The sequence below is a fragment of the Dama dama genome, chromosome 30 (genome assembly GCF_033118175.1).
Source record: "Dama dama isolate Ldn47 chromosome 30, ASM3311817v1, whole genome shotgun sequence".
Classification (NCBI taxonomy): domain Eukaryota; kingdom Metazoa; phylum Chordata; class Mammalia; order Artiodactyla; family Cervidae; genus Dama; species Dama dama.
In genome coordinates, this window is record NC_083710.1 from 25,534,101 (window position 1) to 25,561,056 (window position 26,956).

At 38.4% G+C, this 26,956-nt stretch overlaps 1 protein-coding gene and 1 non-coding gene across 3 annotated transcripts; both read left to right on the forward strand.

Annotated features, from left to right (window-relative positions):
- The first annotated feature begins 1,230 nt into the window (after positions 1–1,230).
- MRPS31 (mitochondrial ribosomal protein S31) lies at positions 1,231–26,956 on the forward strand. 2 transcript variants are annotated; one of them, XM_061133769.1, is made up of 7 exons: positions 1,231–1,436; positions 5,241–5,525; positions 9,688–9,843; positions 10,574–10,714; positions 13,213–13,292; positions 16,836–16,979; positions 26,656–26,956. In XM_061133769.1, exons 1-7 carry the CDS (start codon positions 1,312–1,314, stop codon positions 26,883–26,885), a joined length of 1,161 nt encoding a protein of 386 aa, XP_060989752.1. In that variant the 5' UTR covers positions 1,231–1,311; the 3' UTR covers positions 26,886–26,956. The 2 variants fall into 2 exon arrangements, with proteins under 2 accessions (XP_060989752.1, XP_060989753.1); XM_061133770.1 differs by lacking the exon at positions 26,656–26,956 and adding an exon at positions 22,915–26,648.
- On the forward strand, positions 13,318–13,449 carry LOC133049746 (small nucleolar RNA SNORA71). The gene has a single exon (XR_009691438.1). It is a non-coding gene; the product is annotated as a small nucleolar RNA SNORA71 (small nucleolar RNA).

The following is a 26,956-nucleotide window of genomic DNA, read 5'->3' on the forward strand; positions in this document are numbered from 1 at the left end:
TGTGGTAATCATTTCATAATGTATGTGAGTCAAATGACTACACTGCACACCTTAAACTTAATGCTGTCAATTACATCTCAACACAACTGGGAGAAAAACAAACAACCTCACAACCAAACAATAGAGTGTATTTCTTGTAGGCAGAAGAAAAAAAAAAAAGGAAAGCATCCCTGAGTGTACTGTATTTAGCATTGTCATAAGTGTTCTGCCAGGGTTAGTGGCTCTTAGTAAGATCAGCTCAACGTTTACAGCATCACAAAAAAAATCCCCTAGCAATCTTGATTCTTTTTTGAAGTGGCAGGGAAAATGATGTTAATATTCAACGGAGGGCTTCCCAGGTGGCGCTAGTGGTAAAGAACCGCCTTGCCAATGCAGGAGACACAGGAGACGTGGGGCGGGGTTCAATCCCTGGATTGGGAAGATCCCCTGGAGGAGGGTAAGGCTACCTACTACAGTATTCTTGCCTGGGGAATCCCATGAACAGAGGAGCCTGTAGGACTCATGGGGTCTCAAAGAGTCGAACACCACTGAAGCGACTTGGCGCACACACACACGCTATTCAACCGACACTATGGGATTCTATGCTAGAGGTTTCCATGTGACCTAAAGGCCGGCATTTCCCCCCCCCCCCCCCCCCCCCCGCCACGGCTCATGGCCTTCCAGATTGTGGAACCCCTCATCTCTTCTGGGCCACTGTTCACTGCCTTCATAAGGGGCAGAAAAAGCCACGTCTCTCTCTTGCATCTTTTTTTTCAATCTCTCAGGCCATTTTGGATATATGAAACATATATGGCTTATGTTTTGACTCTTCGTCAAAAACAGAGACTGAAAAGAAATACTAATTTATTGAATCGCATGCCCGTGGTAATTTTGCTTTTTAACCTCCTTGGCGGCCATGGGTCATTTTGAGAATACGGTGATGAACGCTGCGACCGTTCATCACCGAGAGTCGAGCTCTTCTCCCCCGCACTCTGGGGTCAGTTCTGCGCTTCATCAGCAGCATCTGCACAGTCAATCGCTTCCTCCACTCTCAGCTCTCACATCAGGGTCCCCCCACCCTCTGCGCCGCACCCTCGCTGACCTCGGTTGACTCCACCTCTGGGACCAGAATCTCTGGGGGTGGAGTCGCCTGGAGGCAGCGCCTATGCTTCAGGCAAATCCGGAACATAATTACCCGCCCCTTGTTGTCGGCCGGAACGCTAAGGGAGCGGAGCGCGCCGGGCCGGGGAACGGAAGCGGGAGCCGGGGGGGGCGTGTTTTGTAGAGAACGTGTCATCCGCCCGTGTTCCAAGTGTTGTTTGTTTCTCGGAGATGTTCCCGAGGGTCTCGGCGGTACTTCCTTTTCGCCCCCTTTCCCGGCTACCTCTGTGCTCCGCAGGCCCGGAGGCAGCGGCGGCCACCCTTGTGCCCCTCGCTTCTCCGCACGGAACTGTCAGGTACGGCGTTTCCGCGCTGGTGGGCCCGCAGGTCTTCACGCAGCCCTGTCCAGGCTGCGGCACATTCAAGTTTAATCTTTGTCCGGCGTCCTGGGGTCCGTGTTTTGACCCGCAAGAGCTTAGAAGCCGCCGCTTTAACTCTGAGCAAGGGAAAATCCCAGAAAGATAAGATGACTTGCCCAAGGTCATAGGGTGCGTGGGGAAGAGCTCCGGTCACAGGCCTGGGCCGCTGCCCTGGGCTCTACCACCTACCGCCCCTCATCTCTCTTGCCGCTTCTCCCATCGTTTTATCCAGGTTCCAGAAAGCGAAATTGTTTTGTTTTATGTACTTTTTTTTTTTTTTTAAACCTCCCAAGACTGTGGTGGACCTATTCCTACCTTCATTATTGAAAGCGCTGATCTTTACGCCAGCACTGGGATTAAACCCCGAATACACAGTCGTGCCATCGCAGAGCTTAGAGTTCCACCAAGTAGGCAGTTCAAATATAGTGGAGTAACCGCTGAGATAATGTGAGTAGCGCAGAATACGGCAGAATTCGTTGAACAGGTGGTAGCTGGATGAGCAGAGACGCCTGTAGGAAAGGTTTAGGGTGTCCTTTCTGGAAAGAAGTCTGGTAAAATCTGAAGGGGGCCCAAGTGTTTGAGTTAGCCAGGAAAGAAAAAGATTTGCAGCATGCTTGATGTTTATTCTCTGAGAACTCCCATGATTGTGAAATCTTAATTCTGCTGCATGTATATTTCACGCAGATCGATGTAGGACTCGTTTGGTTAAGTACAACCCACAGCAGGAGCACCGGGGGTGGGAAGAAGTAGCTGGATAGAGAAGAACTGGATCGATGAAATTACTGGGATGTGATATATGATGAGATAAGTGTAGGGTGGTAGAGACAGCAAAGATTTCAACCAGTTGCCTTGGAGGATGAGAGAGTATCATTAATGTTTACAGAAGAATGAGGAGCAGCTTTGAGAAAGCTTTGAAAATACGTTGTAATTTTTAGAAAACAAAAATACAAATTTATGGTAAGATCTCAGTGGAAACAAGCCCAGGTGGAAAGTTAGGTCAGTTCAGTTCAGTCGCTCAGTCCTGTCCAACTCTGCGACCCCATGGACTGCAGCAAGCCAGGCTTCCCTGTCCATCACCAACTCCCAGAATTTGCTCACCTTCGTGTCCATCGAGTTGGTGATGCCATCCAACCATCTCATCCTCTGTCTCCTCCTGCCTTCAATCTTTCCCAGCATCAGGGTCTTTTCCAATGAGTCAGTTCTTTTCTTCAGGTGGCCAAAGAATTGGAGTTTCAGCTTCAGCATCAGTCCTTCCAATGAACACCCAGGACTTATCTCCTTCAGGATGGACTGGTTGGATCTCCTTGCAGTCCAAGGGACTCTCAAGAGTCTTCTCCAACACCACAGTTCAAAAGCATCAATTCTTTGATGTTCAGCTTTCCTCACAGTCCAACTCTCACATCCATACATGACTATGAGAAAGTTAGGTCGGGCTAGAGTTTTATTATTTTAGTGTTATACAGTTACTATTATAATGCTACTTGTTATTTGTTATACATACCATGTGTTATACATACATGATTTTCCTGGAATAATATAGATTACTTTCAGTAGTGCTAGAGCAGTGTTGGAAGAAAACATTGAAGCACAGGTTATATGTGAGATCATTCTTCTGATTGCCACCTTTCTGTTATGATACCTTTAGTATTAATTTGACTTTTACATGTGAAATCGTAATTAGCGTTTTCCTGAATTCATTGGTACCAGGTGTTGAGTATTGAGGCTCCTGTGTACTGATTATAAGGATACTGATTATGCGGTTGGTTTTCATTCTGATTTTTAAGTTGTTCGATGTGTTAGCCTCTGACACTTTTATGAGCAGATCAAAGAGCTTGTTTCAGCATTTTTGGAAAAAGCCATTTTCTCTTTCATTAAAGGGTTTCATAAAGGTTTCATTAAAGGGTTTCATAAGGGGCTTCCTCGATGGCTCAGCGGTAAGAAATTCACCTGCAGTGCAGAAGACGCAAGAGACTCGAGTTTGATCCCTGCGTTGGGAAGATCCCATGGAGGAGGGTATGGCAACCCACTCCAGTATTCTTGCCTGGAGAAACCCATGGACAGAGGAGCCTGGCGGGCTTCTGTCCATTGGGTCACAAAGAGTTGGACACGACTGGAGTGACTGAGCAGGCACACAGTCTGGCACTACCATTTACTAGCTGTGAGAACTTGAGATACTGTTTATGCTGTTTGTCTTATGCTGTTTCTTGAGATCAGTGGCACCAAGTCTTGATTAAATGCACATCCTTGGGCCTGATTCCAGACTTACCAACTAAGAATGTCAGGAATCCATGTTTTAAATAAGTTCCCTTTTTGATTCATATAACCTCTAGAGGTTAAGAACAACTAATTTAACCTGTTTGAGCAGCAGTTTCTTCTGTAATGTGGAAGAATATAATAATACAACCTGTCCTGTAAGACTGTAATGTAAGGGTTAAATAATATAGTAACGTGACTACTCAGATGTGGTCCTCTGACGGGCAGCATCAGCATTACTTGGGAACCTGTTAGAAATGCAGACTGCAAGTCCCTCCCCAAATCTACTGAATCAGAATCATTGGTAGAACCAAAGAATCTGTGTTTCAGTAAATCTTCTAGGTAGGTATTAAAGTCTGTGAAAGTGTTCTAGCCTGTTAGCTTCATGAAAGTAGGGACCTTGAGATTCTTATTTACTTATGTATCATCAGTGCCTAGTATAGTGCCCAGCACAGAGTAGATATTCACTATATTTAATCAATTACTTTCATAGGTTACACCCTGTTACGAAGACTAGCACATTGACTAGTTTTTAAAGTGCTTCAATATTAACTATATCAAAAGGTTCTTAATGCCACAAAATATAAAATTAGACATTTGGGTTCCTTAGATACTTGGGAAATCTTTTTCTGCATGAGTTTGAAATAGATGGGATCATTTGTGTTATTCTCTTTCATAAATGAGTCTATAAAGAAGAAAGCAGAATGGCAACTCTAGCCACTAAATATTATTTTTTTTGCTGTTCCATTTTAGCTTAGTTTACAAAGAGTGACTGGTTAAATGACATTGGTAGTTCAAGTGAGAAAGTCGAAAAGACTAGAATCACAGCCAGGAATTTTTTTTTTTTAAGAAAGTTTTTTTTAAAAACCTTTGTTTTTGACAGAAGTTTCTTTATTTCATATTGTTTAACTGAAATATTCTTATGTTAAGAGCAAGAACTTAGCAGTCTGTTCCTTTGGGGTTTAAGAATAATACATTGAAATGTATTAACCCTATCAGTGTTTTGCAAGGTTTTTAATGTTATGGAACACATAGACAATGATACTTGTATTAGTACCAAACCTAGAGGTAAATGGAAGGAGGCAGCAGACAGGCACTCCAGGAGCTGCCGGCCCCGCATAGCCTTCACAGGGCTCAGGTGGTCAGTCTCTCAGCACACCTGTAACTTATCTGTGCTCACCAGTGTGGCTTAGGCCTCACCTTGGGAAGTTACAGCTCTGGTTTCCAGTTTCCTTATCTGCAAAATGGGAATAATACCTATCTTATGGAGTTGAGGTGGGTGTGAGAAAATATACATAAAATGTTGCACAAAACTAGACAAACAGTATGTGTTTAAGAAATGTTAAGTGCTGTTCTTACGGTTGCTAACAAGAAGAATAAGCAAAAGGGAAGGGTTTGAACTGAAAAAAATTTAAATCCATTGAAGCAATGTTTTGAGCCCTGGCTTTGTTATTTTGCACTATATTTCCACTTTTTTTTCCTTCACAGGACAAAAAGTAATATCCAAAGATATTTTGGCACTAACAGCGTGATCTACAGCAAGAAAGGTGATAAGTCTGTTCCAAACTGTGAAATTTCCAAGGAAACGGAGAACCAAAAGAGTATAAAGGAGAATAAGAAAAAAGACTTGGTAAATATTATTAAGGGCATGAAAGTTGAATTAAGCACAGTAAATGTACAAACAACAAAGCCACCCAACAGAGGACAACTTAAAAGTTTGGAAGCTGCAATTGGCAGACTTCAAAAATCTCCAAAAGATGCCCCCCAAAAGAGGTAAATTGAGTTGCAATTTGAATTTTTTTTTTAAAGTAATTTTGGAAACTGCAATAAACTTTTTCTTTCAGAAAAAAAAAATTTTTTAAAAATTAGAGTACATTGAAGGTATGGAATTAATGAAGACTAAATATTTATAAACACAGAGACTAATAATTACATGAGAAATACTTGTATTGTTTTATATTTAAGTAAGTGGATATATGTATAGAGTCTAGAGAGAGGAAAAGAATAGTGATCTAATTGAGAATTCCACATTCTTTTACATATTTATCAGTTGTTAACCGCATTTAGTTGCTTTAAGCTGTTTATTAACAAATTATTTACATCCTGATTTGAAGGTAGCTTTGTATCTCTGAAAGACTTCTTTATTTGAAATTTCATTAAAAAATTCCACCTAGGGTAAAATTTTGGCATGTTAATTACAGCTGTTTTATATGACTTCCTTTGACCAGTAATTCCAGGGCTCTCAGCATGTGTGGTTTCTTAAAAGTATTATAATTCCTGTGCTTGTCAAAAGAGTATAATATTTTACTGAATGTAAGTACAATCATGATATTTTAGCATTTTGTTGTAGTTTCTATGTCAAGATTTTGTTTTATTTATATATAAGTATATAAATAATCATTGTACCAATGGCATCATCAATAATAAGAAATGTGGCTTTAAGATCCCTATCTCTCACTTAGCAGAATAAACAGATAATACAGATTTCTATACTCAGGGTGACTTAACATTTTTTAGTCAATTTTTATTATAGTTGCTTTTCAATGTTGTGTTGGTTTCTGCTGCACAGGAAAATAGATCAGCAATGCATACACCTGTATCCCCGCTCTTCTGGACTTCCTTCCCATTCAGGTCTCCATGACTCAACATTTTAATGGAATTATTTGATTTCTGTATTGTATCAAAACTGCCACTGGAAGGCATAACTAGGTAGAGAGTAAGCTAATTCAAACAGGAAATGCCCGTAATAAGTATTTTCTCCTTTTTAGAAACAATGTCAAACAAATTATATATACATATAATTAGATAATATTCAAATACATTTTTAAAATATTTATGAAGAATGAGGTTTTTTCCCCAGTTTCCAGACCTGTTTATGATCCCTTTTGCTTTTTTATTGTAATTTAATTAACTGTTAATGAAGTGGTTCAGATGTGTTGATTGCTTTGCAGAGATTCAGTAAGTGAAAAGTGAAAGTGAAGTTCTCTCAGTTGTGTCCTACTCTTGGTGACTCCATGGACCATACAGTCCACGGAATTCTCTAGGCCAGAATACTGGAGTGGGTAGTCTTTCCCTTCTCCAGGGGATCTTCCCTACCCAGGGATCAAATCCAGGTCTCCCGCATTGCAGGCTAATTCTTTACCAGCTGAGCCACAAGGGAAGCCCAAGAATACTGAAGTGGGTAGCCTATCCCTTCTCCAGTGGATCTTCCCTACCCAGGAATCGAACCGGGGTCTCCTGCATTGCAGACGGATTCTTTACCAACTGAGCTATGAGGCAAGAGATTCAGTAAAGCTAACTTTAAAATTTGCTTTTCAATTAGGTATGAATGAAACAAGCATAAAAGCCTAGGAGAATTCTGTGCTCAGACTGCTTTGTGTTCTAAGGGATTCCAGATGCACAGATCCCCTGGGCTGTCCTGGTGGCTCAGAATCCGCCTGCCAGTGCAGGAGACCCAGGTTCGATCCCTGGGTTAGGAAGGATCCCCTGGAGGAGGAAGTGGCAATCCACTCCAGTTACCTTGCCTGGAAAATCCCTTGGATAGCGGAGCCTGGCGGGCTACAGTCCATGGGGTTGCAAAGAGTCGGACACGACTGAGCCGGTAACATAGACAGATGCACAGAACTAGGTTAATCGTTGTCTTTGATTCATAATGCACTGTCATTGCTTCGTGCATGGCCTGCTTTTAGTTTTTTTATTTGTATTATATATTGAGACCTGTGCACATTTATATAGAGGATGTGTAACTCTATATTTATATATATGGATGTGTAACTATTGCCCCCAAAGTTAGCAGCATAAAACAGCCATTTTTTAATGCTCATGAATTCTGTGGGTCAGCAGTGTGGATGGAGCACAATGAAGAAGGTTAATCTCCACCCCACAATGTCTGAGGCCTCAACTGGAAGACTCAGAAGTTCAGGAGCTGGAACCAGCTGTGGGTTTGCTCACTCTGGTCTGGCAGTTGATAGGGCTGTTAGCTGATACTTTAGCCAGAACTCTTACAGAAACACCTGTGTGTGGCCTGGACTTCCTCATTGCATGGTGGCTGGACCCCATCTTCACCTTCTCTATCAGTAACCTCTGTCCTGAGGCAGCCGCTGTTCTGATTTTTTTTTCCACTTTAACTTGGGGAGTGTCGGGAGAGAAAACAAGCCTTTAGGAACCGTGTACTTTTTATGACCTAGCCTTTGACACTGTCATTCTCATTCCTGTTCCATACTGATTTTTGAAGGGTTCGTGCTTTTTATCACAGCAGCTGCTGGGGAACCATCTTCACAAAGATACGGTGACATAGAAAGGAGTGTGGTAGTCTAGTGTTAAAACTGTGAACTGCCTTGACTTGGTAGTTCACAGTCGCTGACAGACATGGTTAATATTTCCCTGTGGTACTCTGGGGTGCCTTAGGGCACAGTTTGGGAACCAAGGTCCAGGTCTATATTGAGCTCCCTGGGAGAGGCCCTGGAACCACATCTTTAAGTTTCTTAGAATTCCTGTTGTCTGAAAGGCATTCTAAGGCACCATCTTAAATCTTTCTAAGATCTTAGGTTTTTACAGTCATGCCCACAGTTTTGAATCCAAATGTATCATGAAACCTAATAAGACCGCTGGTGGGCACAGTGGTAACCAAAATTATTAGCTCCTACTTTAGCTAATACCCTCTTAACCAACCAACTGCTCTGATTTCAGCTACCTATTCTTTAAGATCCCCTTTCTTCCAGTTTCTGGTAATGTTGATTTACGTACAACTCTCACTCACAGCTTCCTGAGGGTTCCTAGGCTCTAATGGTCTCTTTGAGGTCAAGCTTCAGGGATTTGGGAACCTCAGTTTTCATGTTACACATCATTTCCTGAGATAGAAAGCCAAGTAAAGTAAAACAGTAATATGGATCCCACTCATTGAGATGGCAATAATTTTCAGTGAGTTAAAAAATGTAAGTAACTTCTTTTTTGTAGCTGGCATATTTTTCTCTTAACTTACCCTAATTTATTGAAGAATAGCCTTTTTTTTTTTTTTGTAGCTTATGGAAAATGTAAAGTAAAATCCTATGATGAAGTTTTGATAATTACCATATCTTGCCATTCTTGTGTCATCTATGCCTTCTCTCACTTTTCCACCTCCCACTTGATGGTTTATGGTCCCCCCCCCCCCCCCCGGGTTAAATTCACATACATTAAAGTATACAGATGTCAGCGGCAGGATGCTGACAAACTGCCACGTGGAGCCCACCCACTTGCCAGGATGCACCATGTTCCCCATCTTCACCTTCCCCGTCAGTCACCTTCTGTCCCGAGGCCGCCGCTGTTCTGATTTTTTTTTTTTTTCACCTTAATTTGACCTCTTAGTATAAATAGAATCATGAAAGATACACTTTTCTTTAATCCAGCTTCTTCCACTCATTTTCATACATGTGATGTGAGCTAAGTACTGTGTGTTGCATGGATATATATCACAGTTTATTTGCTCTCGTGATAGTGCTTTGGGTTGTTTACAGTTTGGGGAGATTTTGATTAAAGCTTATATAAACAGGTTTCATGACTTTTATATTTGCTTGCAGTCTGTATTGTCTTTTGAAATAAAATGGCATCTAATTTAAAAATCCACAAATTTATCTTTTTTGAGGCTGATCCCTCACCCCTCCACCTTCATATATTGTTCTGAGTTAGTATTGTGCTTCATTAAGGATCCATTAACTTGAACTTTCAGCATTGTAACACTTATAAAACTGATACCTCATATTTAAGAATTCTTTTTTTTTTAAGTTTATTGAAGTACAGTTGATTTACAATATTGTGTTAAGAATCCTTGATTTTGTTAGAAATTGATTGGTGCTTTTCGAATGACAAGAAGTTTTTTACCCAGGAAATCAAATTTGACTTTCCACTGAAGTCACGCCTCTGTCTCTCATTTGTTTTCTGTGTTCTCTTTCTGAAGCAAGTCCCTGAGCCCGGAGTTGGTGGCGGCTGCGGCTGCAGTTGCTGAGTCTCTCCCTTTTGACAAGCAGACGACCAAGTCGGAGCTGCTTAGGCAGCTCCGGCAGCACGAGGAAGACTGGAAGGCTCAGAAGGATGGAGCGAAACCCAAAATTAGGTTAGTGAGTCAGATAGCTGTGCCAGTGGCACTGATGCCTCCAGGAGGCTGGCTTCACTGAGTACATGCTGAGCAATATACATAATAAATCCATTCGTATGTAAAGTATGCCTCGTAAATATTAGCAGTTTGATTTCTGTTATAGCTCACATGTTAATAAGGAAGATCACAGTTTTAGAAGACCAGTGGAATGGTTAAAACTTCTTTTGAGAAGTTACATAATTCTTGTCCCTGAAAAAGAAGTAATAACATTCAGTAATGTTATTAAAAATAATAAAGAACAGAATAAGAATTTCTCTGATTTTTTTTTTTAGTTAAATAATATGCTGGTTTTATGCACGATATGATCACTCATTTGTATTTGAACAAATGTAAGGCAGCAAATGAAAATGGCTACATTTCAACTTTAATGCAACTTTTTAATCTAGGTGATAGGAATACAGATACTGATTGTATTTCCACTTCTTTGGATGTGTGACAGTTTCTCATGAGTGACACCTTTAATCATGCTTTGAATGAACATTTCTGAATAGCACTTTTAAAAGAGCAGCAGCGATCTTAAGTGGTCTGTGGTATTGATGCACAACAGAGTCTTTTATTTAGACATAACTTTTTTGTTCATTATTAGTACATAGACGTGAAATAAGAATTATGAATCTCATGTTTCAGAAAGTTCATTACTCTTCCATAGCTAAAATTTCTAACACACTTGACATTTCTCTTTTCTCAGTTTCAGTAACATCATATCAGATATGAAAGTTGCCAGATCCTCCACAGCGAGAGCTAGCACACGACCAGTGCACCAGATTCAGTTTGACGAAGGGGCTGATGATTTTGTTGACCAAGAGAAGACGGCTGATCTGAGAAAAAGGTACTCAGGCTCTGCAGTCTGTTTGATTTGATTTGTTGAACTGTCGATTTACTCTCTTGCCCTGTATATTCTTGCTATTGGGTATCTGAGCATCACGGCTACATTTATATCTGTTTCTGTAGTCTCTGCTTACTATCTCCTAGAAAGGAAAAAATTTACTGGGCTTAGCAGTCTTCCATTTTTTGTCTCGTAAATCAAAATGGGCCCTGCCTCACATTTACCCTGATTAACGGTCTCCTGATTTAGAATAAGTGGAGCTGACCAGACTTCTGAACAAATGAATGTTTTGTGAGAAGCATTATTTTTCATTCTGATGTAGCCTTTACCTTTCTCTATAATCATCTTCATACCTTAGAGAAATGACCCACCATCAAAAAAGGGAAGAAGATCCATTATAATACCTTTAAGTGGTAGCTTATTTGTGGCAATCTCAATTTGGTAATTTGTAGTTCCTAAAGATGCTAAGCCGTGTCTTACATAGTTCTTTTATAGTAGAAAGCTGCCTGTGTTTATGTAAAGTTTGTGCTTTTTCTCCTTCAAGCATATGAAGTGATACTTGGGGAGAGAAAGCCAAATATTTAGCATGGTCTGACAAACACTAACTGAACTTTATAGCAGGATGTCCTTACAATTGGAGTGTTTCTGTGTGTTGCTTATTCCATGGATTTTGTTCTACGTATAATCTCAGGAACCTGAGTTAGCTCCTTCTGGGTATTAAGTTATTAATTTATACAAGAGGATTGAAAAAGATGGTCAGCAGTTAATAAAGGAAGTTCAGAGGTTATAGTGACTTTGGAAGATTATTTGAATTAAAGTAATTTGTATATCCATGACATTGAATGAAGTAGAATGTGTCACTTGGAATTTAACTTAAGATTCCCCCAGTACTGACCTGTATGGGAATGAAATCTAAAAAAGAGTGGCTGTACTTATGTGTGTAACTGACTCACCTTGCTGTACAGCAGAAACTAACAATGTCGTAAATCAACTATAAAAAGTAAAGAAAAAATTCCACAAAACACCCTAGAAAACTTCACAAACAAAGAGCTTCTCCCAAAATATTTAACTGTAGTCATCTCTAAATCAGTCTTCAAGTCAGTCGTCTTTGAAATGATTCCATGCAACTACATCAGAACGCCGTATCATAGGTTGGTTTTTAATGATTTGAGCTGTCGTCAGAAATTAGAAGGCGACAAGGCAGAAACTAAAAAAGTAGGGAAGGGCTTTATATGCTTATAATGCCTGCATTAAAAAGCTGCTTACAAGACTCTAGAATAAGGGGAAGCAATGATGAGAAAGCAGATTGTTTACCTGCTCTGACTTGGAGCAACCTGAGACAACCCAGGCCTCAACTGATTCCTTCCATTAGAGATGGAGAAGTGTGAATCACAGGTGCTGGCTTTGGAGCCACACTGACCTGCACCATGCATGACTAATTTGGGGACTGGATATCTTTCATAGTCCTGTCGGTCTGTTTGCCTATCTGTGAAATGCTGAATATGAAGCCCTAGGGCATGTTTCAAATGGTAAAGAATCTGCCTGCAAGGTGGGAGACCCAGGTTCAATCCCTGGGTCAGGAAGATCTCCTGGAGAAGGGAATGGCTTACCCACCCAAGTATTCTTGCCTGGAGAATCCCATGGACAGGGGAGCCTGGCGGGCTACAGTCCATGGGGTCCCAAAGAGTCGGACATGACTGAGCAGCTAACACTTTTCACTTATCTAATTTTAATATGATATTTTAATTTCTTTCAGTTTAATTTAGTAGAAAAAAGTAATTTGATCCAGGGAAGAATTCAAAGTTATTTTAAAAACTAACCTTCTTGTTTATATAACCTAGTGTTTAATCTGCCAGTAAATTTTTTCAAATAAGAATGTGAATTGATGCATAAAGCAGTTGATTAAAACGTACAAAGAAAAGTTATCTGTTAACTCTGTGACATTAATTTTGAGTTAATTAAATAGTTTTGTAAAGAAAGTTAATCATAATTTTAAAATTACAGAACGATCACTTTGCGAGTGGGGATGTTTTGATTTTTCTATGCAGTCTTTTATAATTATAATTTGTAATTAAGAAGCATGCAGTGTTTTCTACCCTTAAATGAAGACAAATGTTGACTTTAACAATTTCTAACTTAGCATATTTTGATATCTTTCCACAACATCAGATTTTCCAAAACCTTAATATGCAATGGATCAAATAAAAATTGTAGCAAATTAAGCTGATCTTTTCAATTAGGTATTTTGGAAGTTAAATTGTTGTAACTGCTTTGCTGTATTCTGATGCAAAAATTCAGGTGTATTTGTTCCTATTTTTAATTGTCAGTCCTAAAGACATGCGGTTTAATTCAAATGTCTGGTATGGGTCAGTGGAATTAATTTTAATTTTTTTTTTACTTTTAATTTTTATATTGACTTTCATATAAAAGTTTTCTCTCATAAACAATTTTTGTTGACCATGTATAAAAATATTCATGAAAATAATTTTTTTCTTTTTCAGTTTTAGGAAAAATATATACAAGGGGAAGAGACTTAATATTTTTGAGCTTAAGGCAGTTACTGAAGAGGCACCTGAAACAGGTTTGTTAAGAAAATAAGACTGTTCTCCTGCATCGAAAGTGATCATGGGCTGCCTGTGCCCTGGTCATTGATACTGGAGGGAGAGGAGTTGCTGACAGATCTTGCCCCATGTTTGAAGAGCCTAGCCATCTGTTCCAAACCCTGGAGTTTTCACACACTAGCAAAAAAAAAAAGTAACACTATTTCTCAGGCTCGTGGAAACATTCTGTCTTTGGAAAATGTCCTATTTTGATTGCATAATAATCAGGTATTTTGAATTCTATCCTGTTATTGACCGTACTCATGTTCAGTCTTGTCTGACTCTTTGCGACCTCATGGACTGTAGCCCTGCCAGGCTCTTCTGATCATGGGATTCTCCAGGCAAGAATACTGGAGTAGGTTGCCGTTTCCTCCTCCAGGGGATTGTCCCGACCCAGGGATTATACTTCCATGTCCTGCATTGCAGTGGATTCTGTGCTCACTGAGCCATCAGGGAAGCCCTGTCTACCTGGATCTTGCTTATTCACGTAGTTGTTAACATGCTTGAGTTGGTCAGGTTTCCCCTTGGAAATGTTGCAGCCCCATGGGACATAGGAGGTAAGTACTATCCGCTTCAGGGATCCAGATCTATAGAGTGGCTGCTAACCTGGGTTAAAATGTTAATGATCAACTATTACACTATTTGCAACACACCTCTTTGTTGTTACGTAAAGAAAAATTGTAATGTCTGCCCTAAGGCATCTTACTATCTCGAAGAGGAGGTGTCATTTATAGATGCTAACTTGTAGAAATGGTTTAGAGATTATTTAGGAGATGGGAAGGAGAGCATTCAGGAAATGTATTTAGTGGACTGGTAGTGTTTTTTCTTAACACACTTAGCTGGTTAGTTTTTGTTCTCTTCCCTCTTTCGGAAAGAAGTCAAATTCCTTAGTCACCATTTTAATCCTAATTAAAAAAGAACTAAGAGTGTACTCTTGCTTGATGTTAAATTTGTTTTACTGATAAAGTGAAGAAACTCCATACAAATGATCTATGCTTATAAGTGACTTATCATTTCTAAACATTGTAAGTTAGCTTTTTGAACCTTGGTAGAAATAATTTTAGTTCTGATATTTAAGTTCCTAGGCCATTGTCTAGTGGCGCTATCAGTTATAAAAGCATCTGATTTTCTCACTATTCAGTAAATCTCTTGACATTAGTGGCTAGGTCTCTTTGATTTTTGTATACTGAATAGTCCCTAGCCAAGTGGCTTACAAATAATAGGAATCTGTTATCTTAAATCCTTTTTTTTTTAACAAATTGAGCTATAAATACCATGGAGAAAAGGCATTAATTCAGTCACTGTTTGTTCATTTAAACTGAAAATGAAACTAGGTGACCAACCCCCTTCTTGTATTGTGACAGCTGCATCCTGTCGTAGATGATTGATGAAAAGAAAGTGCAAACGCACAGACATGGAGAGTGGATCACCTCTCCCCTGTTGAGGTGGCAACACTGTGCACTAGCAGGATCTTAGTTCCCCGACCAGGGATTGAACCCAGTCTACCAAGGTGAATCTTAACCACCAGACCTCCAGAGAATACCAAAGTGGCAACTTGTAAGCTTGTCTCCAAAAGGGAATTTGTTGACAGGGTAGCTACTATTGTCTGCCTAATGAACAACCAGAAGAGGCACATGGATTCTTGAAGGAGCCAGCTTGCTTTTTTAAATCAAGTGTCTTATTCCTAAAACTAAGATGAGCTGGCCCAGAGGTACTGAAGGTATATGTATTTTATAAAATAATATTAAACGATTATGTTCTACTAAGGAAAGTAATGCACAGATTTATATAAATGTACTCTATTGAAGGCATTTTAATAAGCTCTGCTTGCATGAATCTCAAGAATGTCTTTTGTTCCCAACTAAATACAAGCATAGCAACAATGTGCAAACTTACATTTAGTGTTTTTTCACTGCTGTTTCCCTACCATGTGTTGATAAAAATAATGCCTGACATGTTGTTGGCATTCATTATTTATTGACTGACTGAATGAGTTCTTCCATCCCATGGTTCCCAGATTTTGCTCCCTGCTAAGTTCTCACCACTGCTGCAAAGAGTGGTGTCTTAGACCCAACTGCTTATCCTGGAGTAACCTAGAGCTAAGAGGCAGTTTAGCCTCATGAAAAGAGTTTTGATGTTGTGTAGATCTTGATTATTCAAATTCAGATTCTGCCTTACTAACCTGTGGGAGTCTCCCTTTTCCCACTTATGAAATGTGGCTAATACATACATCTCAAGGATTAAATGAGGTAATAGAATTAAAATGTCCCATAGTGTCTAGATGGGCTTCCCAGGTGGCTCAGTGGTAAAGAATCCACCTGCCAATGCAGGAGACACAGGGGACGTGGGTTCAATCCCTGGATCAGGAAGACCCTCTGGAGAAGGAAATGACAGCCCACTCCAGTAGTCCTGCCTGGGAGATCCCATGGCCAGAGGAGCCTGGTGGGCTATAGTCCAGAGGGTCACAAAAAAGTCGGACACTACTTAGCGACTAAGCAGCAGTGCCTGGAACACAGTGGACATTCAATAAATAGTTGCGACTCTTAATGATGATTATGGAAAAAACATAAGTTGATCAGTGTCCACTGAATAAATTTAAAAGTCATAACCATGATAATTAAATTATTTTCTGTTACGATTACTCTAACTGTGGCTAATTAGCCTAACTGCTGCAGTCTTCTCCTTATCAGATGTACAAGACCAACATACTTCATAGGTAGCAGTCAGTGTGTGGTCAGGCATAGTCATACATGAACTTCCATGTACAGATCTATGTATGGATCCTTTTTAGTAAGTAGGAGTAAAATGATGGTGTGATAGGTGTATTCTTAACTTCTTAAGAAACTGCCAAACTCTTTTACAAAGAGGTGTACCATTTTACATTTCTACCAGCAACAATTGGTGGGAATATGACTCATTTCTTCAAACATGTCTTGAATTTCCGAAGGAAATAAATGATTGAAACGTGATATGGTGATTGTCATAAGCTAACATTATATTACCTTACTCATAGAGTTGGTTGTGAGGATTAAATGGACTAATATATAAAAAGCATTTAGCACAAAGTAAATGCCCAGTATACATTAACGGTATTATCACTGTCATTGGTATTGTAATGTAGTTTACATTAGTAACTTACCTTAACAGACTAAAAATAAACAGTCTAGAGTTTAAAGATCAAAATCACATGTTGTATAAAACTTTTCACATTCATCAAAAGGATTCTTGAACAAAATGGACGTTTCTTTTCTCCTTTCCAGTAGAGGGGACTGTGAGACTAGGGGTTAATTACCTAGCATTGTAGTAAAAACAAAAGTTGAGGTTTGCAGTTATTGTCGGTGTAGTCTGAATATATAGTTTTTGTTTCCATTTTAGCTATCAGAGAGTGACCTTTTATTATATACTGTTTAATTATGAGTTTGAAGATCTGAAAATATATTGCCAGGTCAGAGGTGATGATAACATTTTTAAAAGAAAGATAATTACATAGAATTGTGCGTATTTCGTATGTCTTTATTCTACAGAGGCAGCACCTTCTCTTTGGGATGTAGAATTTGCTAAGCAGTTAGCAGCAGTCACTGAACAGCCCTTTGAGAATGGTTTTGAAGAGATGATCCAGTGGACAAAAGAGGGGAAATTGTGGGAGTTCCCAATTAACAATGAAGCAGGTAAGTCTTAACATCAGAGGTTTATAAAACTCTGAGATTAATCTGGTAGATGTTCAGTTGTAGGTTCTGGATATTTACCTGAATTTCAAAACTTAGTGTAGACATCTTTGTCTTGTCCTAAAAGAAATCTGACGGTGTTTTTAAGAATACTAAGATTTCACTTAATTCTGATTGTTTGATAAGAAAGTAAAGTTATATGGCAGAAATGACATCATGAATTTCTGTGACATCCTGGTGTTGAAAACCGCAAATGACAGTTTTGTGCTTGCTAAGCAGGAGATAACCTGGTAAATCTTCTAATACATTAAATACTGGGTAAGATCATCCTTCAGTTTGGGACAGCATTACAACTCTTTAAGTCTTACACTAGTATCTTTTATTTAAAACTATTGCATTAATGAGGCACATGTTTCCTGTATTCAAAACCTCTCACAGCAAATATTTTTGGAGGCTTTGAACTTCCTTGGAACTCTGGCTGCATACCTAGATACTTTGAGCTGTTAATAAAATATTATCTACTTTCCTGGAGATCTCTCTGGAGGTGTTACCTCTTCCTCAGTCAAAAGGAAAACAGTATTAACTGTGCTGTTTATTTTTTATGGCACCCATGATATCAGCTAAACATGTCATTGAATTTTTATAGATGTATTTTCAGTTAGAAGAGATTCATTTACTTTTATGGTAAGATTAGCTAGAAGTTGCAAACACCTCAGGGAGTCTTAGGAAAATGTAGTCCATATTTTAACCTTTGTAATATTCTGCACTGTAATATTTTAATTTTTGATAACCTTTCATTTGTTTGGATAAGTGGAATGGAAGTTTAAATAGTCTTATATTTACATATAGTAGTATTTTATATATAGGAAAACTTTATGAACTACACATCCTTTAGCAAATTCTTAATAATTTAACTATTTGTATGATATATTCGGTAATATAGAAATCTGTGTTTATTACATAATGTACATTCTAGAAGGTATCAGGGTAAGGTAAAAAAACAAAACCCAAATCCATGGACTTGTTTGTGTAAACCTGAATACAGATTCCAACTCTGTCAGTTATTAGCCATTTGCCTCTGAGGTAATAATTTAATATCCTGAGCTTTAGTTTCCTCATCTGTAAATTAAAGAAACCTCATTGAAAGAATGTAAGAATGAAAGCAGATAAGTTAGTGATTTGCTCAGCACAGTTCTTGGCATATAATACTCAGGAATAAATGTTAGTTCGTTTCCCCTCTTGTATGTGATCATAGAATTTTAAAGTAGCAAAAAAAACACAAACACTAAGAAATACAATCTGTGATGTTAAGGGAAGACTTCATTCCATATTTGTTGAAACGTGGATGTTCCAGGTCCTCATGGTGACAGACATGTTTTAAAACCCAGTATTGAGGTAGAATATGTGACTTAAGAGAAACAGTGAACTGTGGTGGTTAGAGTTCAAGTGCCTGAGTGAGGCTTAGTCTCTCCCAGCCTCATGTCCTCCATCTTATAAAATGATAGAAATAATAATAGGACTTATTTTATGGGATTCTTCTCAAAAACAAGTGAGATTATACAAGTCACCATCATCATCCCTGTTTCTGCAACAAAGATATTGTGAGGGGATTTGCTATTATAACTATTTTCTATAACATTTTTGAATCTTAAAATATTCCCAAGGATATTGTGTATTTTCTAGGCACCACCAAATAGGATAGTAGGAAAGCATGAATTGGTGGTACATTGTCATCAGCAGTGAAACATTTCAGTTCATCAAAATCTGACATGTTCAGACACCAAAGGAATTTATCTTAGATTTGACCTGGTTTTTGAGAAAGTGTGATTTCTGAAAAAGAAAAAAAAAAACAACAAATGTGTTTTCTGGTCAGGTTGGGGAGATAAATGAGACAGGTGTCCATATACACTGTATACATTATTGATGCTTTGGGGTCGGAAAGGGAGTTATCTCATTTCCAGCTCCTGAAGGCAATTGTTATCTGAATGAAAAACAGGAAGGGAACTGTGTAAACTTTCTCACTTTGATCACCCCCTCAGTACACACTTAGGATCTTCTCAATACTTTAAGAGGTTTGGCCTTAGAACCTGGAGTCTTAGCCCTTTAGTAACGTTCTTTTATGTTTCTTATACTTCAGTTTTAAGAGTAATGAAATATCATGCTATCTCTCCTAATAATTAGTTTCATGAAGATTTACTTTGATACTTTTGGAAAAAGATTCTCCCCCACCCCCGAAGAAAACAGAGGGGCTTACCATGTCAGGTTGGGAACACAATGCTGAAAACAACTTAAAGGCATGTCCTGTGTTTACAATTTACTTCCCAGTGTTGTGTTCTTCTGTTACATTAAAAAAAAAAATTCTGTTGTTTGTTTTGCCACTTAAAATGTAAAGATTATTTTTCCAGTTTGATGTGGTTTTTTTTTTTTTTTTTGGCCAGTTTTTAAGGCCTGACTTGTCCCTTCTGATGTGCTTTTCTAGTCCGGAGATTTATAAGAACGGTTGCTGCTGCTGCTAAGTCGCTTCAGTCGTGTCCGACTCTGTGCGACCCCATAGGCAGCCCACCAGGCTCCCCTGTCCCTGGGATTCTCCAGGCAAGAACACTGGAGTAGGTTGCCATTTCCTTCTCTAATGCATGAAAGTGAAAAGTGAAAGTGAAGTTGCTCAGTTGTGTCCGACTGTTAGCGACCCCATGGACTGCAGCCTACCAGGCTCCTCCGTCCATGGGAGTTTCCAGGCAAGAGTACTGGAGTGGGCTGCCATTGCCTTCTCCGTATAAGAACAGTTAGGTGGAATTATTCTCAGTTAGATTTTGCAATAAGATCACTTTTATTTTAGCTTTGGCTTTATCTAAATTTAATCCCATTTTTATCACTACCCAGTTAACAAGAGTCTTGCTCTTGAATATTCATCAGCCATGTATGTACCACCAAATTACAGGTGTCTTTGAAATGCCCTCCAAGAGTAATTCTCAGTTTGGAGCCTTCAGTGGGCAAAAAAGCTCAGTCATGGATGTCAGTCATGCTTTTATTTTTCAGTTGGTTTAAATTTGTTCACTTGCAACATGCCATCCTTTGCCAGGGTGTCTGGAATGAGTGCTATAACATGAGCTAGCAAGAATAGTTAGAAAAGCTCAGAATTACCATAAAACTCAGTGATTGTTATGTGGGAGGGTATAGTGTGGAGAAAATTGGGGCAAATATAAAGATGATTAGGTCTGTGTTGTCTGAAACAATCTGCTGGTTGTTTCAGATGGCGGCCAATGAACTCAGAGTACTGCCAGGAAAAGAAATAATAGTTTTGACAAAATAGAAGTGAAAACAAGTCAAAGTGAAAGTGAATTTGTTTCAGTGCTGTAATACACTCTTTGCCAAATTGGTCATTGCTATTAGCTGGATTTTACCTTTTATTTGCTGTACTGTATTTTTAGCTGTAGTCAGTAATATTAACACATTATTGACCGGGGGATTTTTGCAGAAACTAACGCCTGTGGCGTTAATACGTCTCCAGTCAATAATGTGTTAAATTTTATTCACTAATATTTAAAGCAGAATTAGACAGATTTAACCTATGTTGCTTTAGTTGATTGTACACCACTGGGGTTTCCTTCTTGTCTTTAATTTTCCACTCTTATTTTTTTCCTTACTATATTTTGTTTCTTAAAAAGTATTTTAAGTTATAGAAATAAATGTATGAAAGTTTACTCATATAAACATAATACAGAAGAATAAAGAATAAGCTTTATCCCTCAGTTCTCTTCCCTTTTCCTGAAACAACCACTGCCAGTGGTTTGATGTATGTCCCCACAGCCACCTTAAATGATAGTTTCACATTTATCTGTTGTTTTGGTCTAAATGGGGCCATACGATACATATAGTGTCCTATAGCTTTTTAATTTTATTTATTTTTACTTAGCAGTATGTCTTAAGCATTTCCTTGTCAGTACATAGAGATCAACTTTGTTTTAATAGTTCTGTAAAATGGGAACTATTTGTGTATTCTGTACTATGCCATTGTATGAATGACTGAAATTTATTTTTACCATTTTCCTATTGATGAATAGAGCTTTAGTGAATCCTGTTATACATATCCTTCTGTCCATGTCTGAGTACGTTAATTCAAGGGTCGAACAATAGGCATATTTTAAATTGCAATAAATATGGACACATTCTCTTCTAATAAGATAGCCAGTCGATCCTCCAGCTGGTGAGGATGACGCCACCGTTGGTGGGAGTGGGGAGGAATGATTCACTAATCAGCATACAGATGTTCACTTAATTCCCCTGCTTATCAATTAAACAGTTCATTGCTCTTTTTGTTTTAGTTTCTCCAAAAAATAAAACTGCCCATCTTCTTTGGGAGATGGATGGTGTTGTTATCTAGAGGTACAGGTAGAAGATGGATCATGGGAGATCTAATTATCTCCTATACCAATTTTAATTAGTCTTCTGTTTTTTGTCCCTCATTCCCATTCCTAATTTCAGTGGTATGTGGTGCCACTAATTTCCAAAGCCTTTGATGTCTGTCTGCTTCTTAGTTTGGTTTTAGCATTTTCAACTCAGCTGAGTCAGTTACTACTTATCTGTCCACTTCCTTTAACATTTTGGTGATAACTCCTGTTACTGTTTCATTTTCTATTCTGTTTATCTTTGTACTTTTATACTTTTTGTTCCTTTTACTGCCATTTAGTAGATGTTAAAAGGGAGCAGGGATTTTAAAAATCATGTGTTCAGTCTACTACATTTTAACTAGAAGTCCTTGTTGTTTATCTTTTAACTGTTCAGAGTGTTTTTAACCAACAGAGATTTTAATTTGGATGTAGATCTGTTAGCTTTTTCCTGTTTAATCTATCTGGAACTTAATTTTGTATATAGTATCCCTTCTTTATCACTTTCTCTCTTTTTTTTCTTTGTTTTATACTTCCCAGTACTACTTGGCTTTCTTCACTCATTGACTCATTCAGGAAGGATCTGTTCATTATACCTTCTAAGTTAAAAAGATGATTGATTTATCATCTAGAGAAAGAGTAATAAGATCACCTATGCCCTCAGATGCTTTCCCCCCCAATATAGCATAGTCATAATTTCTGTACTTGTCTAACTCATTATGACTTTATGTCAGAGATAGTTGGTCTGTTAATGATTTAATAAATTAATTATTGATCTTGTATTAGCACAACTATTTTTAAAAACAGTTTCTCTTGCACAATTTTCTGTCTTAAGTCTTGTATCTTAAGTACATCTAGGGATACTAATAACTAACAACCACAAACATTCAATCCAGGAGTCACCCTCAGATTTTCGAGAACAATTATTACCTTGATTTATTATGTTTCCAATGCTACAGACCTTATTTTTTAGCCCTAACATACTCTGTTCCAAATGTTATTGAACATTGAAACCTGCCTTGTTTTTCATATTACATTAGCTATATTGATATTTTTTTCTTTAAAAGAATATTGTCATGTGGAACTATAAGCAGTATTTGATGATACGGAAAAGATTTTTAGCAGAGTGAGGCTTTTTTTTCATTTTTACCTCACCCCCATTCCTATCCCCAGGTGCATATGCCTTAAAAACAAACAACAAAAAAAGTAAAGATGGAACAACATGCTTGCCTGGTGAAGTAAACTATTGATAACTGTAGAGAATTCTCAGTGGGATTCAAGGAAAAAATTTTTTTTAATCAATAATTTGTCTGAAAAAATACACATGAATTTAGGAAAAGGGCTAGAAGGATACACACCTTAGAAGTGATTAGTCTTGGAAGTAATCAGCCTTGAAAAATGTGAATAGGAACTTTGGAGGGTTATGAGATAGAGAACAACTTCCATTTAAAATATTCCTGCACATCTCTCTTCCTGTATTTCATCGAATACAACATAGTTTTGTTTTTCAAAGTTTTAAATATCTCTGAAACTGATGTATCTTATTATGCTAGCCGGGCTGCAGTGAAGAGGTACTTGTCATTGCCTGTTGTGGATATGCATCTAAATTTGCACTCGGGGCATCAGAAGAGGCCATAGTGGAGCCCTTAAGAAATGCTGCGTCACAGATGTTCTTAATGGAATGTTGGAAGGCATGGCCACTGACAACTCAGAGTTGAAAAACCAGTTCAGAAGAGTTGGATTCTGAATGTGAAGAAGTCTTATGTGTGCGTTGCTCAGCCACGTCCAACTCTTTGCAGCCTGTTAAGACTGTAGCCCACTGGCTTCCTCTGTCCATGGGATTCTCCAGGCGGGAATACTGGAGTGGGTTGCCATTCCCTTCTCCAGGGGATCTTCCTACGGATTCTTTACTGTCTGAGCCACTAGGGGAGCCCAAAGAAGTCTTAGGAATACCTTAACCAATTCTGTTTTTGCTACATGACAAACCACCCCAAACTTAGTAAAACAACAGCTAAGTCATAACTGCTCATGAGCTTGTGGGTTTTCTGGTTGGTTTGGGCAGGTGCTTGGGGCTGGATCGTTCTAGATTGGTTTCTCTCACATGTCTAGCTGGTGTTGGCTGTTGCCAGGGGAGGCGATAAGGGGGTTATATGTCACTCAGCATTCATGGGTTAGGCTGGGCTTGTTCACCTAGCTGTAGAAGAGTTCCTAAAACAATAGTAAAGGCTTTTCAGGCCTTTGCATTGTGTTTGGTAATGTCCCATTGACCAAAGCAGGTCACCTGGCCAACCTCGAATTTAAGGGTTGGAGCAACAGGCTGTAGCTACCTCTTTATGGAAAGAAGGGCAAAGGCACATTGCAAAGGTTTATATATACAAGCATAGTAATAGTGTGTGGCCATTTAGCAATCTAAGGCCTTGATTTGTTTATTGTGTGTTTTAGTTTTTATAAAAGTGATGACTAGATCTTTAAATGTCCAAATAAAATTTTAAAAATCTCTTTCAATAAGTAGAAGATAATTCTAACTGATGAGAGAGCATTTTTAAACTGTTTTTGAGATAATTATGGGTTCGTGTGCAGTTGTAAGAAATGATAAATATTCCATATACTCTGTACCCATTTTCCCCTAGTATTTACCTCATGTCTAAGCACAGGACAGCATCACAGCCAGGCAGTCAGCATCGATCGTGTTGCAGCCATGTTCAGATGTCACCAGTTTCACATGTACTCCATTGGCGAGTGTGTTTTTGTGTTCTGTGTAGTTTTATCATATATGTAGGTTGATGTGACCGTCACCACAGTCAGGATGCAGAACAGTTCTGTCACCTCCAGGATCTCTCTTACACCCTTTCTTAGCCATGTTTCACCCACCTCCCACTGCCTCCCCTTCTTAGTCTCTGATCCCTGGCAATCCCCAGATCCATTTTCGATTTCTCTAATTTTGCAATAAAGACATACAAATGGAATCACATAGTGTGTAACCTTTTTTCTGAGCGTCCCCGCCCCCACCACCACTCAGGATAATTAATTCTCTGGAGATTTATCCAAGTTGTTACATGTGTCAGTAAGGGATTTTTTTGCAATTGTTTTTATTGCTGAGTAATATTCCATGGTTCAAATGTACCTGATTGTTTAACCATTCACCTGATAAGAGACATCTGGGTTGTTTCCAGTTTTTGGCTGTTAACAATAAAGGTGCTATAAATATTCATGTACAGGTTTTTGTATGAATACAAATTTCCATTTTCCTGGGGTAAATACCTGGGGGTGCAATTGCTGGGTTGTATGATAGTTACATATTACTTTCTAAGGAACCTTTCAAGTTGTTTACAGAGTGGCTATGCCATGTTAGATATATAGTTTAGACCATTATCCGTTCTTTGTTAATTTGAAGTATGAAGTTTTGATTCTTTTTCTTTCTGGTCAGTGATACCCAGTTCTCCTGGCACCATTCATCGAAAAGACTGTCCTTTCTCCATTGAATCATCTATGCATCTTTGTAGAAAGTTGGCATATTCGTGTGGATCCATGTTAGTCTGTTAGGGCTTCCATAACAAAATATCACAGACTGGGTACCTTAAAACAACAGAATTGACTTTCTCATAGTTTGCAGGCTGGAAGTCCAAGACCCAGGTGTTGGCGGTGTTAGTTTCTCCAGAGGTCTCTCTCTTCTTGGCTTGCACATGGCCACCTTTTCATTCAATTGTGTTTTTTACCATGAATTATTTAATTTCCAACTGTTTGAAGATTTTCCTGCTGTTTTCCTGTTACTGATTTCTGTGTTGATTCCTTTATTATCAGAGCACATACTGTGTATTATTTCAGTTATTTTAAATGTGTTGAAGTTTGTTTTGCGACCCAGGGTATGGTTAAACTAGGTAAGCGTTCCATGGTTGCTTGAAAAGAATTTGTGTTCTGCAGTAGTTTGGTGTGTTCTGTAGATGTCAATGTAATCCTGTTGGTTAATATTTGGTTCTTCTATGTCTTTGCTAGTTTTCTACTTGGCTGTTCTATCAGTTGCTGACAGTGGGATAGTAAAACTATAATTGTGGATTTTTCTATTCCTATGTTTCTATCAGTTTTTCTTTCATGTATTTAGAAACTTTTGTTTGGTGAATGCATAATTCAGATTGCTATCTGCTTAGTGGGTTAATCCCTTTATTATGTAATATTCCTCTTTCTAGTATTTGCTCTGGAGTCTACTTTATCTGATGTTCATGTAGCCACTCATGCATTCCTTTTTAAAAATTAATGTTAGCAAGATATGTCCTCCTCCATAATTTCAACACCTATGTTATAGGTGTTTGAAGTGAGTTTCTTGTATACAGCATATAGTTGGATCATGTTTTTCTTTTGATTGGTATAGGCCATTTACATTTAAGTAATTATTGATTTATTAGGATTTAAGTCTCATTTTGTTATTTTTTTCTGTTCATTTTTCTGTTTCTCACTCCTCTTGTCTTCTTGGCTTCCTGTGAGTTGCCTGAATATATCTTAAGATTCCATTTTATTTTATGTATTTTTTAGTGTAGTTTGTATAGTTTTCTTAGTGGTTTCTTTAGATATTAAAATATCCATTAGTAATAATTACTGCTCCATTTTGAATATTTGTAGTATGCTAAGCACTGTAAAAGAGTTTCACAAGCTTTCTCTCTATTTAATCTTTAATCTTTACAAAAACCCCGTGAAGAAGGTGCTGTTCTAATACTCATTTTGTGCCCGAGGAAACTGATGTTCAGAGAAGTTAATTTGCCCAGTCACATGGTGGTTAAATTGGTGAGCAAACATCTGTCTGACTCTAAAGTTCATGCCTTTAACTGTAATACTGCCTCATTAATGTTAGTTTTATAGTGTAGTGAGTTTTTTTGGATTAATTAATTTATTTTAATTGGAGGCTAATTACTTTACAATATTGTGGTTTTTGCCGAACATTGACATGAATCAGCCACGGGTGTACATGTGTCCCCCTGTCCCGAACCCCTCCCCCCAATCCCATCCCTCTGGGTTATCCCAGTGCACTGGCTTTGAGTGCCCTGTTTCATGCGTCGAACTTGGACTGGTCATCTATTTCACATATGGTAATATACATGTTTCAATGCTATTCTCTCAAATCATCCCACCCTCCCCTTCTCTCGCAGAGTCCATAAGTCTATTCTTTATATCTGTGTCTCTTTTGCTGTCTCGGATATAGGGTCGTCATTGCCATCTTTCTAAATTCCATATGTATGTGTTAATATACTGTATTGGTGTAGGTTTACATGCAAAATTGTAATGTATTTTGTCTCATTTCCTAGGTTTTGATGATGATGGTTCAGAATTTCATGAACATATATTTCTGGATAAATATCTGGAGGGTTTTCCAAAACAAGGACCAATTCGCCACTTCATGGAGCTGGTGACCTGTGGCCTTTCCAAAAACCCATATCTGAGTGTTAAACAGAAGGTTGAACATATAGAGTGGTTTAGAAATTATTTTAATGAAAAACAGGACATTCTAAAAGAAAGTGGCATACACTTTAGTTGAAGACCATGGAAAGTTTTCTTTCAAGCTGTTGGAGATTCATATTATAACTAAATAAAATAATTTTACTAGAA

Excerpts from the sequence above, each read along its gene's own strand:
- MRPS31 (XM_061133769.1), top strand. The coding sequence starts at position 1,312 with ATGTTCCCGAGGGTCTCGGCGGTACTTCCTTTTCGCCCCCTTTCCCGG. Across the intron at positions 10,715-13,212 it reads ACGGCTGATCTGAGAAAAAG|TTTTAGGAAAAATATATACA; the intron begins GTACTCAGGCTC and ends TTTCTTTTTCAG. Across the intron at positions 13,293-16,835 it reads TGAAGAGGCACCTGAAACAG|AGGCAGCACCTTCTCTTTGG; the intron begins GTTTGTTAAGAA and ends TTTATTCTACAG.